The sequence below is a fragment of the Dreissena polymorpha genome, chromosome 3 (genome assembly GCF_020536995.1).
Source record: "Dreissena polymorpha isolate Duluth1 chromosome 3, UMN_Dpol_1.0, whole genome shotgun sequence".
In the NCBI taxonomy this organism is placed as follows: Eukaryota; Metazoa; Mollusca; class Bivalvia; order Myida; family Dreissenidae; genus Dreissena; species Dreissena polymorpha.
The window spans coordinates 86,303,127-86,317,033 of record NC_068357.1 but is presented as its reverse complement, the minus strand read 5'-3'; the positions used below and the strand labels follow the sequence as shown (position 1 = coordinate 86,317,033).

The 13,907-nt window shown below is 38.7% G+C and overlaps 1 protein-coding gene across 1 annotated transcript in view; it reads right to left on the bottom strand.

Moving 5' to 3' along the window:
* Nucleotides 1–12,305, bottom strand: part of LOC127875110 (elongation of very long chain fatty acids protein 7-like) — a 31,359-nt gene extending 19,054 nt beyond the window's left edge. The window contains exon 1 of the mRNA XM_052419935.1: nucleotides 12,117–12,305. Within this exon, the coding sequence (XP_052275895.1) occupies nucleotides 12,117–12,174 (58 nt within the window). The 5' untranslated portion in view covers nucleotides 12,175–12,305. The remainder of the gene's footprint in view (nucleotides 1–12,116) is intronic.
* Nucleotides 12,306–13,907: the final 1,602 nt, after the last annotated feature.

Here is a 13,907-nt window from a genome sequence, read left to right as displayed (position 1 = left end):
CCTTGAATCTGTAGAAAAGAAAATGGGCGGCATAGACTCTATCGAGAAGAAAATGTGTAACATGGAGAAAGATCTGAATAAACTTTGGGTTGCCCTAGAAGATCGAGTAAGGAAGGTAGATGAGCGCGTTACACGTATTGAGGACAAGGTGGACGGGGCGGACATCCACGCGGCGCAGCTGTCGGAGCGGGTACAGGAGCTGGAGAAACAGAGGGATACCCTGCGTGACAACGTAACATACCTCCAGTCGCAGTCAATGCGCAATAATCTAATATTCACGGGGGTATCGGAGGACAATTCGAATGAAAGTGAGCCACCGGAAACAACAGAGAAGAGGCTTCGCCAGCACCTCCATGACGCCTGTAAGATAGCTCGTGACGTTGCGGACTCCATAAAGTTCGAAAGGGTGCACTGTCGGACCGTATTTGGTACAAAAACGAATATGGTACAAGTTTGTACCATATTCGGCCGAATATGGTACAACTGTCTAATTGTACCATATACGTATCTGCAGTTTTGGGGTAAAATGCCTGACCGAATATGGTACAAACTTGTACCATATTCGGATGAAAAATGTAACACATTCGTTCCGAATATGATACACACTCATCATCGTAATCATCATCATCATCATCATCGTTATCTCATCATCATCATCATCATCATCATCATCGTTATCTCATCATCATCATCATCATCATCATCATCATCATCATCATCATCATCATCATCATCATCATCACATCAATTATCAACACCCCAATGATCATCATCGTTGTTATCTTTACCAACACCACCATCATCATCACCATCAAAACCAACATCATCATATCCATTATCATGATCGTAATGGTGATCACAAAAGTTTTTTTTGTGATGATAATGACAGCGATGTTTTCGGTCGATAATGAGGATGTTGTGATGATGATGACGACGATGAGAATATCATCATCATCATCGGCCAATAAACATCGCCATCATCATCATCACAAATATTTTGTTATCATCATCATCATCATTATCATCATCGTCGGCCGATAAACATCGCCGTCATCATCATCTAAAAACTTATCATCATCATTATAACCATCATCATCGTCCGATAAACATCGCTGTCATCATCATCCCAAAACGTTTGTTATCATCATCATCATCATCATTATCATCATCATCATCATCATCACCACAATCATCAAACCCCAATCATCATAACCACTGTCATCATCATCACCACCACCATCATCATCACAATTTTTTTACCATCATCATCATCACAAATGTTTTGTCATCATCATCATCACATATTCATTTTACATTTTGTATTTTATAATTTGTTTCATTCAAGAGATTCAACAAACTTGTACTTTTTTCATTTATTGGTATACTGACAGGATTTTTCAAAGTAATACAGTATTGAAGAACATAGAACAGCATTTAAATTTTAATCCAACTGTAGCATTTTGACAAGACATAATATACATATATACATTCATTTTAGTAGCAGCCAAAATATCCCAAATGTGCTTCGTAAAAAGTTACCAGTAAATGAGCAAATGACAACAAATTTCCGGTAGAAGAACATAATCATCAATCACAAAAATAACATAACAGGTTTCCAAACACCGATATACATGTATATTTCACCTGTAATGTCTGTACATGACATCTATGATATCATACCAACCGATTCCACTAACACGCAAACGCAGCCATGCGTTTGCCCATTTTGGCCCCTTGATGATTTCTTTTATTGCCGAAATAAGACCGCTGTTTCTGCCCGCTCTTGTTAATAGGAAACGAACGCTAACAGGATTTCTGTTACTAGTATCTAGTCCAATATCCGGCCGAATGTAAATTCTAGGTGTTTGCAAACTCATTGACCTTATTAAATCTCTAAAGGGTTTGCCGACCTTCGCCAACACAAACTGGATTGACGGGTTTGATTGTATGCAGAACTTAAAAATTTCAACTTGAATGTGAAGTGGTAACATCAGAAATGGAAAAGTCGTTCGCTTCTGTGCCCTCCTATTGTTTATCATATCTTGAAGCTCTTTCAGGGCTGAACACACAGAGACGTCACCGTTGTCGCCAGAGTCACCGTTGTCGCCGGAGTCACCGTTGTCGCCAGACGCAGCGTTGTCGCCGGAGTCACCGTTGTCGCCGGAGTCACCGTTGTCGCTGGAGTCACCGTTGTCGCCGGAGTCACCGTTGTCGCAAGAGTCACCGTTGTCGCCAGACGCAGCGTTGTCGCCAGATGCAGTGTTGTCGCCAGACGCAGCGTTGTCGCCGGAGTCACCGTTGTCGCCAGACGCAGCGTTGTCGCCGGAGTCACCGTTGTCGCCGGAGTCACCGTTGTCGCTGGAGTCACCGTTGTCGCCGGAGTCACCGTTGTCGCAAGAGTCACCGTTGTCGCCAGACGCAGCGTTGTCGCCAGATGCAGTGTTGTCGCCAGACGCAGCGGTGTCGCCGGAGTCACCGTTGTCGCCAGAGTCACCGTTGTCGCCAGACGCAGCGTTGTCGCCTGACGCAGCGTTTGTCGCCAGACGCAGCGCTGTCGCCAGAGTCACCGTTGTCATACGACTGTTCTAAGCGTGATATTATGTCCTTGTACACGCGTTGATTGATACGGATACTAACGTAATGCATGCCAAATCCTTCTGGGAAATACCCCAATGCAATTGTTCCAACATCACCATCGAACTTTCCATCTGCTGACACAATTGATGAGTGTTCTAGTCCTCGGGTAGAAACTACCAGGCACTGCAAATTATATTCTCTCATAAGTGCAATGAGCGTGAGGTTGTCGCCGTATGTCCCATTCTTAGACATATTCTTAACGTATTCATCAAATGTTTCATCATAGACAAAAGTTTCATAGAAATATCTGTTTTCTACAATGTGATGGACTGCTTCCTTACGTAAAGCATCTACGTCTTTGTATATACCAATTTTACCAAGTTGATGCGATATAGCAGCAAATTGACAATTTCCATCCGGATTTGGGTCCATGGCAATATTCACCCCATCCAACAACTGCAGATTTTCATGGTGTGTTAAAACATGATAGTACTTAGTTCTGTGATTTTGTTTCTCTGAGCGGTTCTGTTTTAATGAATGTTTTTTAATTTTTCGTTGTTTCTCTAACGCAACAGTTAGGCTAGTCATGTTTTCGACCCCAACCGATTTGCTTACGAATCCAAGTTCGGGTTTGTTCGGTACTTGAAATGACACGATATAAACACCATTTCGTTTTACTTTTTCTACCTTGCCTTCGATAACATATCTTTTGGTTGGCACCCTGGATTTTCGAAAGGGATAGCGAATTAATACTGTCTCTCCTACTTTGTACTTGCTTGGGGAAGTTGCGTTTTTCAACAGCGACCTGTAAGCCTTTTTATTTGCTCGCCGTATGGTTTTCTTTATTTCACGAGAACTATGACGTTCTTTGGTAAAAACATGACTTCTTCCGTAGTAGGCTTCAAAGGGCGTGAGACCCCCAAGAACTCGTTTGAAACTTGTGTTTATGGCATAGGCTAAATCTTGAAGCCCTTCGACCCAGTTAAATCCACGTTTACTTTTTGTTGCAAATAGAATCTTGGCCTTTATAACACTGTTTGACCTTTCACACTTGCCCTGTGATTGAGGATGATACGGCCTACTATTGATCATTTTGATGTTGTACTTGTTCAACAAAAGTTTCATACTAGGGCCTTTAAATTCCAGTCCGTTGTCACATTGGATGATGTCAGGGGCAAGGTTAACCATCAACACGTCCTCTAATGCCTTTGCAACTTCACGCGAACTCTTCGTTTTCAGGGGTTTTGGCATAACGTACCTAGAATAAACGTCCACGACTTGTAGAATATAACTGTATGTGGACCCCTTGTAGCTAACACTTTGATTTTTCATGTTAATTATGTCAATCTGCCATCTTTTGCCTGGTTCCTCTTCTGTAATTGTCTTTGGCTTTGGCTTGTTTGTAAATCTCGGATACTTCTCATGGTAATACTTGCTATTGTACAGTATTTCAAGGATAGCTTGTTCCGAGAACCCCGTGTAATTTACTTTCAGTTTGTTGTAAATAACCCTTGCTCCACATCCTTTGTTTTCCATGAACATCTTCTCAACAAATCTAGGAAGATCTTCTTTCACAAGGACTTGCTTTCCGCCACACAATAAAGAACCCCGGTCACCAAGCTCGAAGTCCTTACGTTTTCTAATCATGGCCAAACAATTATTCTCTTCAGGTGTCCGTTTCTTCACAGGGACATCGAACGATCCGTTTAAACATCTGACAATAATGTCGTACTTCGACCTGGGCAAGCACCCTAATTGCTTCCTTTTTCTCCTAATTGCTTCCTTCATCTGAAATAATATAATAAGTTATTATACATTTATACTTCATTAGTTAATAGAGCTTGTATTGAACACCGCGTGTCGAAAACGAATGTCTCACGACATGAGCTGAGCTAAAATCACTCGTCTGATAGCTCCGCTAAAATTTACAATCCGAACTTCCGGGCAATATGCGCAATGAAAGTAGCAAGTACTTCATGTAAAGTTTCATTGAAATCCAACCGAATTCAAATTCAGGGGAAAAATAGCGGGCAAACTTATGGCGGTCAACGGACAAACGGTCTGTAGAAACCAATGCTACGTGGATGGAAGGGATATAAAGAAGGGGCCCTGGGGGCCTAGGTCGCTCACCAGAAGTCACGACTAGGCAGGGTTCGAAGGTCAAAGACCTATAAACTCCATAAAATTTAAAATGTTCAAATCTACAGATTACAGGAGCTCGATCTGATTTTGGTGGAAAATACACTTTCGAAAAAATGACTGTAGCTTAAATATTTTAGCAGTTTAGGAGTTACGCACCCGGAAGGAATGCCACGGACAATTGGATAGACGGACGGACAACTGCAAATGCACTCTGAGGGGGGGGGGGGGGGGGGCATAAAACATAAAAATCAATGCATGTTAAAACATCAATGCATATTAAGACAACTGAACATTAAAATTATGTACAGTACTTACTGTCAAGAATTCTTTTGAAGTTTGAAGAAAGTTTGGATTTCAATTCTTTCTAGTCGAAAATCACAACTTTTCTTGCCGACCGCCAAGTCAAATATGGTTACTGACTTCTGAGTAAGACTCGTGTGCAAAATTCCCGCCTTTTTAAAGCGGCACGTTATCAAAGAAAAAATCGGAAACTTCAAAGCTTTGTCGGCTTCTCAGCAATATGACGTCGGAACGACAAATCAACTTTACAAAGTAATGTTTAGGAATACAGTCACACCTGTCTAAAGCAGCCAGTCAAACATCCTTATTTTTGGAGAGATATATTCATTTAAAAGAGCTCAAAATCTCTTAAATCGGATTTTGGTGAAAATACACTTTCGAAAAAAAAAGTTTTAAAAATTGCTATTAATGATCTCCACGAAAGTATCTGGCCCGCCCGGGAATCGAACCCAGGCCGCCTGCGTGCCAATCTGACGCGCAACCGACTGAGCTAGCCGGCGAAACAGTTACACAACCAGCAAAATCCATGTAAAGTGTGGTTAGGTTAGCTGTTTCTGTTACTGCTAGTTACGACGACGACGACGACGACGACGACGATGATGATGATGATGATGATGATACTTTTGTCACTTCCAATATTAGGTTAATACAATGTATTTGAGTTTGAAAAAAAGTTTACACATCGGCAGACTATTTCATTTATTAAGAAATACATAATTTATGTACCATATACGTAGGCCATTTTCATTTTTATGAGTTTTTTTGGTATGTACCAAATACGTTTTGGCGAGCATAGAAAAACTTATTCCAACCGAATATGGTACAATGTTTGTACCATATTCGGTCGAAAATTGTACCATCTTCGGTCCGAGTACGGTACATTTGTACCATATTCGGCCGAATATGGTACAAATGTACCATATTCGTTTTTGTACCAAATACGGTCCGACAGTGCACCGTTCACCGGGTTCACCAATTTCTGGCAAGGTCAGAAATATAGTGGCGAAATTTACATATTTCAAGGACAGAGAGAGCGTTCGAAAGTGCTGGAAAGAGTTAGATGGGACTGTGCACCGTGTGTTCGAACAATTTCCACAGGACGTAATCGAAAAACGGCGTATATAAGTGCCTAAGATGAAGGAGGCAAGGCGACAGGGTAAGCGTGCGTACCTGGTATTCGATACGCTTTACATCGATGGAAACGCGGTGCGAGCGTAGGGGCACGAAGGCAGTGAGATATCCATACTATCATGGAATGTACATGGGCTGAGTGAATGTAAAAAATCTAGTACTGAGTTTTTAAATATTTTATGTTCTTCTGATATATGTTTCTTATTTGAATCATGGACCAAAGCTTCTAGTAACATTACAATCAATGGCTATCAATCCTTTAACTTTTTTAGAAAATTTCAACACAGGAATGCACGGCGATGCATCGGTGGAATTGTTATTTATTTTAAAGACCATCTGAAAGATGGCATCGAAATCGTTCGTAACCATCACGACACTATTATTTGGTTAAAACTTAAACATGATTTTTTTAATACTGCTAATGATATGTATATATGTGGAAGCTATGTATGGGGAGAAGATTCTCCAGTTTATTATACCATTAACGTGGATCTTTTTGATATTTTAGAAAATGATGTTTCATATTATTCTGAACTTGGCAGTGTCTTTGTTACAGGAGATCTGAATAGTAGAACCAGTAATAAATGTGATTTTATTGTATATGACTCAATTAATACTGTACTTGACGATTTTGACTATATACCAGACCACTCCTCAGTTAGGGCCTCTATTGATACAATACACAATAATCATGGGATTAAATTGCTCGATTTATGTAAATTTACATAAACTAAATTTACTTTACGTTTTGTCAATGGAAGAATAGGTGATAGTAGTTAACAAACATTCTTTTCAAGTAACGGTTCATCTGTCATTGACTACTTATTGACCAATGAATGCAACTTTCCGTTGATATCACAATTTACTGTTGGCGAATTTAACAAGTGGAGTGATCATGCTCCGTTGCACTTTTCATTGTTTGGTAATAATTGTCTACCTAGTTACGAGACATTCACCGATGTCAAATATAAATGGGACAGTTCGCGTAGAGATGAATTTCGCTCAAGAATTATTTCGAAACTTCCTATTTTTAATGATATTGTTATAAGTATTGATAGTTCGAGCCAATTGTCAATTAACTCCATTATAGATAAATTCACAGCCACAATTCGCAGTGAAGCGGATGAGTTATTCTCAAAATCGTACAAGTACAGTAATAAACCTTCATTCAATACTGACAGTAGTTTAAAGCATGCAGTTAAATATACTTTGTCTCAAATTGTTATATTACATTTTGTATATTGTTATAACTCATACGTTGTAATATATAGACACGTGACAATATGTTGTATTATATTTTGTGTATTTAGACGATGTACATTTGTATAAGTCTTAATAAACTGTCTGTTCTGTTCTTATAATGAAATCGCTTCTTTAAAGTTTGCACTAAAATGGCTTTCGTTAAGTTGAGAACTTTATGTTTCTATATAAGTAGACGAGCTTCTCTAAATAAATCAGCTCATTGATGGAAAATAGATTTCGCTTACAAACCAAAAGGGCTGATCCAAATACTTGCTTTCCTAAGCCAATTGCTTGCTGAATTGTTATTTAGAACTACTATACAATGTATATAAAAAAAACTGCGTACACTATACATAAGATGTACACATGTATTTCTATTAGTATTTACTTACCCATGCGATAAGATAGACACGTACTAGTATTTGATAAAAAACTGCGTACAATATACATGTATTTAAGTATTTCTAGTAACCGTCCCATGTGATAAAGTAGACTCGTATTATTGGTGGCTAAACATTATTTTGACCGCAGTTTGTTACACTGAAATCCTATCTTCGTCATCAACAGGATGTTTTATCTGAACACCAGGACCTATGAGACTGAAGTGCTCACAAATTCGTGACTCGCTAGATACAAACATATTGATACCTGAATCGACAATTGGCAAATCAGAGTATAGAATTAGAATTCTGTTATATGAATCATTTTGCCACACGTGTTCGGCAGCTGTGTCATAGAATATGGTTTTTAACACATGCGGATGTATTTTACCACAAATCATTTAACCATCGTGCTGTTATTACACCCTGAAAACATCAATAAAAAATAATAATGGCAACACTTTCTGGCGTCATTTGTAGAACATGTGACAGATGTGGGAGCTACACATTTAAAGTGACATTTCCCACTTAAACAATATGTTTATATGCGATCACGTTTACATTAAATCAAATGTTCCGCGTTTTGGGAAAACTATGATTATTGCATGTGCGTTAAGTGTCATCCAAGCCCGTACAGCCTGTTCAACACGTATATTCAGTTTACGCGGAAAGTGTCGTCCTGGATAAGCCTGTGCGTTTTATAAAGGCTAATCTGGAATGAGATTTTACGCATATGCATTAAGCCCAGTGTTCCCATAGCGATTCTCATGATATCAAATATAGTATTTGTTCCCTAGATGTATAGTTTTCGTGGCCTAGATGTATAGTATTCGTGCCCTAGATATATAGTATTCGTGGCCTAGATGCATAGTATTCGTTGCCTAGATATATAGTATTCGTGGCCTAGATGTATAGTATTCGTTGCCTAGATGTGTAGTATTCGTGGCCTAGATGTATAGTATTCGTGGCCTAGATGTATAGTATTCGTTGCCCAGATGTATAGTATTCGTGGCCTAGATGCATAGTATCCGTGGCCTAGATGTATAGTATTCGTTGCCTAGATGTATAGTATTCGTGGCCTAGATGTATAGTATTCGTTCTCTAGATGTATAGTATTCGTTGCCTAGATGTATAGTATTCGTGGCCTAGATGTATAGTATTTGTGGCCTAGATGTATAGTATTCGTGGCCTAGATGTATTTAGTATTCGTGGTCTAGATGTAAAGTATTTGTGCCCTAGATGTTTAGTATTTGTGGCCTAGATGTACAGTATTCGTGGCCTAGATATATAATATTCGTGACCTAGATGTAATGTATTCGTGCCCTATATGTATAGTATTCGTGGCCTATATGTATAGTATTCGTGACCTGTATGTACATTATTCGTGGCCTAGATGTATAGTATTCGTGGCCTATATGTACAGTATTCGTGGCCTAGATGTACAGTATTCGTGGCCACGATGTATAATATTTGTGGCCTAGATGTATAGTATTTGTGGTCTAGATGTATACTATTTGTGGCCTAGATGTATAATATTTGTGGCCTAGATGTATAGTATTCGTGGCCTAGATGTAAAGTATTTTTGACCAAGATGCATAGTATTCGTTGCCTAGATGTATAGTATTCGTGACCTAGATGTTCATTATTCGTGGCCTAGATGTATAGTATTCGTGACCTAGAGGTATAGTATTCGTGCCCTAGATATATAGTATTCGTGGCCTAGATGTATAGTATTCATGGCCTAGATGTATAGTATTCGTGACCTAGATGTACATTATTCGTGGCCTAGATGTATAGTATTCGTGGCCTATATGTATAGTATTCGTGGCCTAGATGTACAGTATTCGTGGCCTAGAGTTTAGGTCGTTCTCCTACGAATGAGGTTCGAGCCTTACATGCGACAAGTTCAGACATGAAAGTCTGCATACCCATCGTCTAGGTAAATCGAGGAGTAGCGATTTCCTTCCTGCCAAGTGCCCGGCATAACCGACAACAGAGTCGGGGTCAGAATGCATATCTGTGAAGGTGTCACATGAATCAAACTGGCTGACACTAAATCGAGCGCGGAGACACTATTATTAACTATTTGCTACATACCGAACGTTAAACATCATGGTTACCCCCTTCCCCCCCCCCAAAAAAAAAACACACACAAACAAAAACACAAAAACAAACAAACAAACAAACAAACAAACAACAACAAACAAACAAACAACAACTACTACAACATCAATACAATAGGGACTAGTAAATCTGTGCACACCATTGTAAAACATAGTTCGCTTTTCACTTGTAGTTATTAATGTTCGCTCGGATTGAACTACGTTTTGCATTAGTTAAATGATTGGTTATTGAAGCACATTTCGACATCAAGACAACCCGAACATCTGCGAACAAGTTTCTTTAAGACGCACATGAGTTATGATAAGGTGAAATGTGTGGTGGCCATTTAGGTATAGCATTAACTTACTGCTCGTATGTCGACCCTATCACAGCTATGCACATGTCACAATAAGAGTTACAGAGTCGCCTGGTTGTTGTTCTTCAACCTAAAGGGCGATTGATAGGCGATATAAGAAGAAATTATTTACCGTTTGTCTTACTAAATGGCGTGAAGTGCATTCGTTGCAAACAATTTTTTTAAATTAGTTTTCCTATTTACTACGTGTATGTACAGTTTATTGTATCCTTTGAAAAGATATACACTAAAGTGTTTATTTTCCGTTGTACTTAATACAGTCAGACTCTCCGAAACAAAGAAACGCAAAATTGTGTTTATTTTCCTGTTTACTTCATACAGTTCGGAGTCATTGTATCAAAGGGAACATATTTTTATTTTGTTCGTTTAAATTGTAGAAATGACGCATACGCTGTTTATTTCCGGTTTATTACTTTCCGCTCAAAGTATTCTTTTCACAATAATGTAATTTCGTTTACAGTCCCGTTCACTACTGCTTTATTTACATCCAATGTATTAGCACGGTAAGTAGAATAACCGGGCAACCTAATTTCGAGTTATCAAGACAACGACCGATGGGTGCTTTCAGTATTTTCGGTGCAGTAAGACAGAATGTGATGGTCTCATTAATTTTCTAACCGTTCTCGTACTCGGAAAACTGGGCTTAAAACATGTGAGTAAACTGTCGTCCCAGATTAGCCTGTGAATTCCACACAGGCTAATCAGGGACGACATTTTCCCTATAAGAACATTTTCGGTTAGAAAAGTCTCTTCCAACCGAACACTATGTTAAGGTGGAAAGTGTCGTCCCTGCGGAGTGAACATGCTAATCTTGGGTGACACTTCACGCACATGCATTAGGCCACGTTTTCCTAGAATGAAGCTAATTTCAGCAAATGTACACCTCTGTCGGTCGGTTGATGTGAAACTATTCTATCCGCAGGTGATTGTGATTAAGACGGACAGTGTAAATTCCAAATATGGGAGAGCACCTTCAATGAATATCGATACTTACGCTAACCGTGTGTTTAAGCATGAGTATGAATCATTAGTTAACTCATAGTTGTGTTCCTTAACCTGAAAGGTGAGCTCACATCTTCATCCTGCACTTCGAAGTTCCCATAACTGTACCCATATTAACATGCTAGGTTACGCCCTCGTATCATCATGGCCTGACAACTTATCACTATCATGTCACCGTTTAATGACACACACACATGCTTAACATCTTTCTTAACTACTCGGCACGTACGACTATATTTTAGAACTTACATATACTATTATTAAGTAATGATATTGATGGCAAATTATTGAAGATAACTTAAAGAAATAGACACAACTTCGATGATTAAAACGTTTGTATGTCCGAAGCAAATTACAATAGTATAATAATTATAACAGTATTCTTGTCAACGTTATATTTTTTAAATATGAATTTCATGTATTAAACATTGACAAAGCCTTTCATAGCTTGATCCATTAGTGTTCGTCTCGCGTGCTTACTCTCCGTTGTAATATAAATTAAACGCCAGCCGAATACCTTATCGTAAAATATATATCACGTTTTGTTACCATAAAAACAGCTATCAACTAAAAATATCGGTTATTCCTAACATTGGTTTGACGTCTGATTTAACATATTGTCCATACTATATTGTTTTTGTATTTAGCTCTGTTTAATACCTAAAACGTCGCGCAAGAATGTAATTCGCAATACCTTTACATAAAATTAACATTTCGATGATATATCTAAAACTCTGATCAGCAATACTCATGCATTTTTTTTTTCTTACCATAACTCTACACATCTTCACACGCACTCATTTTCAGTAAGAGATTGCGAGACAGAAACATACATATGCCACAAAAAGTATAACTTTTTTTACCTATATCGCTGCATAGGTAATCATAAAATCCAGCAACACGCGAAATTACATCCACCATGTTGAATGTTCACGACTCACATCTATCAGGGAAAAACCACCGAGCTATATAACGCGCCTTGACAACACACGCTCTTGCCTACTGAACTATTTGCCTTGGGGTTGTTCTATAAAATATGTTGTTGTCGCTCGATAGCTCGCACAGTGTACGAACTTGTTTAAAGGTAAATCGTCCGACCATTTAATTGCTCGAGAACTTATGGTTGCAAGATAAGTTTTCAAACATATGTGCGTGCAAATAGTTGTTTGCAGGAGATCACACCGCGATTTGTTTTTATGAGTCATTTTTATCAATTTTGTGATATAAAAATGGCAATTTAATTTGTATTTACGATACATATTTCATTGTGACATTATTGGGTAGTTTTTACATTGTGTCCCTCTTAAGCGACACGTTTTGTTTAACAACATTTATCTTGTATACATTATGGGGTCATGGTCAAAATAAGGTATTTACGAAAGTATCGATTTTTTTGTCAATATATTATATATTTACACGATCATAGATTTACGATCAAAACTTTACTTTCTCATCACTTGACTCAACGAAGATGCAACCATCGAACGTTTCCGATTAAACAGGATTTTTGCTAAGAAGAGACTTCCTTTTAACGAAAAATACCATAAGAGAGGAAAGTGTCGTCCCTGATTAGCCTGTGCGGATTGCACGCGCATTCAGCCAGATTTTCGCAGAACGAGGCTTAAATACATACTGATCAAGTTATACTTAGCCCTGCAAAACCGAAATGTTATTAATGTTGAAGAACCAAACATCAAACGTTTGATATTTTGTTCTGTTCACGTATTTGTAACACATGCGAAAATTCCAAATTATTCTTCCGGGCTACTGGCGGGAAGTATTTTTTACCTTTTATTGGATATTTGCAAAGGTCAAACCTTAGGTAGACAATTACAACGATTAAAAAAATAAATCATTTTCTATTAAAATTTAAAATTTCAAACGATTTATTGGATCAAGCTTTCAAGGGAGACAATGTCAATTTAATGACTTGATGAATCAGTGCGAATGATCTCCCGTTCTTAACTCGTGTTGCATGCAAGAGAGGTATTCTGGTTCCCGTCGTACTAATACAATACAAAGTGTCAGGGACAGGTAATCCAGACTAGCAAGAGAGGAAGTTATTAGTGGCAGTAAGGCTCATTGGGTCATTGTCGACTTGAAATGGCGTGAAGTCACCCGGGGGTGACTAGAGGCCGATTCTTGTCACACTAGGGTGACTAGGAGCCGATTCATGTCACCCTAGGGTGACTTCAAGCCGATTCATGTCACCCGGTCGGCTTGAAGTCACCACAGGGTGACATGAATCGGCTTGAAGTCACCCTAGTGTGACAAGAATCGGCTTCTAGTCACCCCCGGGTGACTTCACGCCATTTCAGGTCGACAATGACCCAATGAGCGGCAGTAAGGTATTGTAGCAAACTGTTTTAAAGACGATGCACATATGTAATAATCCCATATTATTATTATTTGTTGAAGTCTTCGATATGATAACATTTCATTCTTAGTTTTGATTTTATAAAGCATCATACGTTTAACTTAGTTTTTGTAAACTGAAGTTGATTATTCTATCGTGCATCAAAAAGCCGTCGTACCGTGCGCACTTCATGATTATAAAACACGTTAAACGTGCGTGTTTCATTCGGAATTTTACTGCCGAGAGTCCATACAATCCTCAAAGTGTCTTTGCCGGCAAAGTGCGACTAATGGCATTG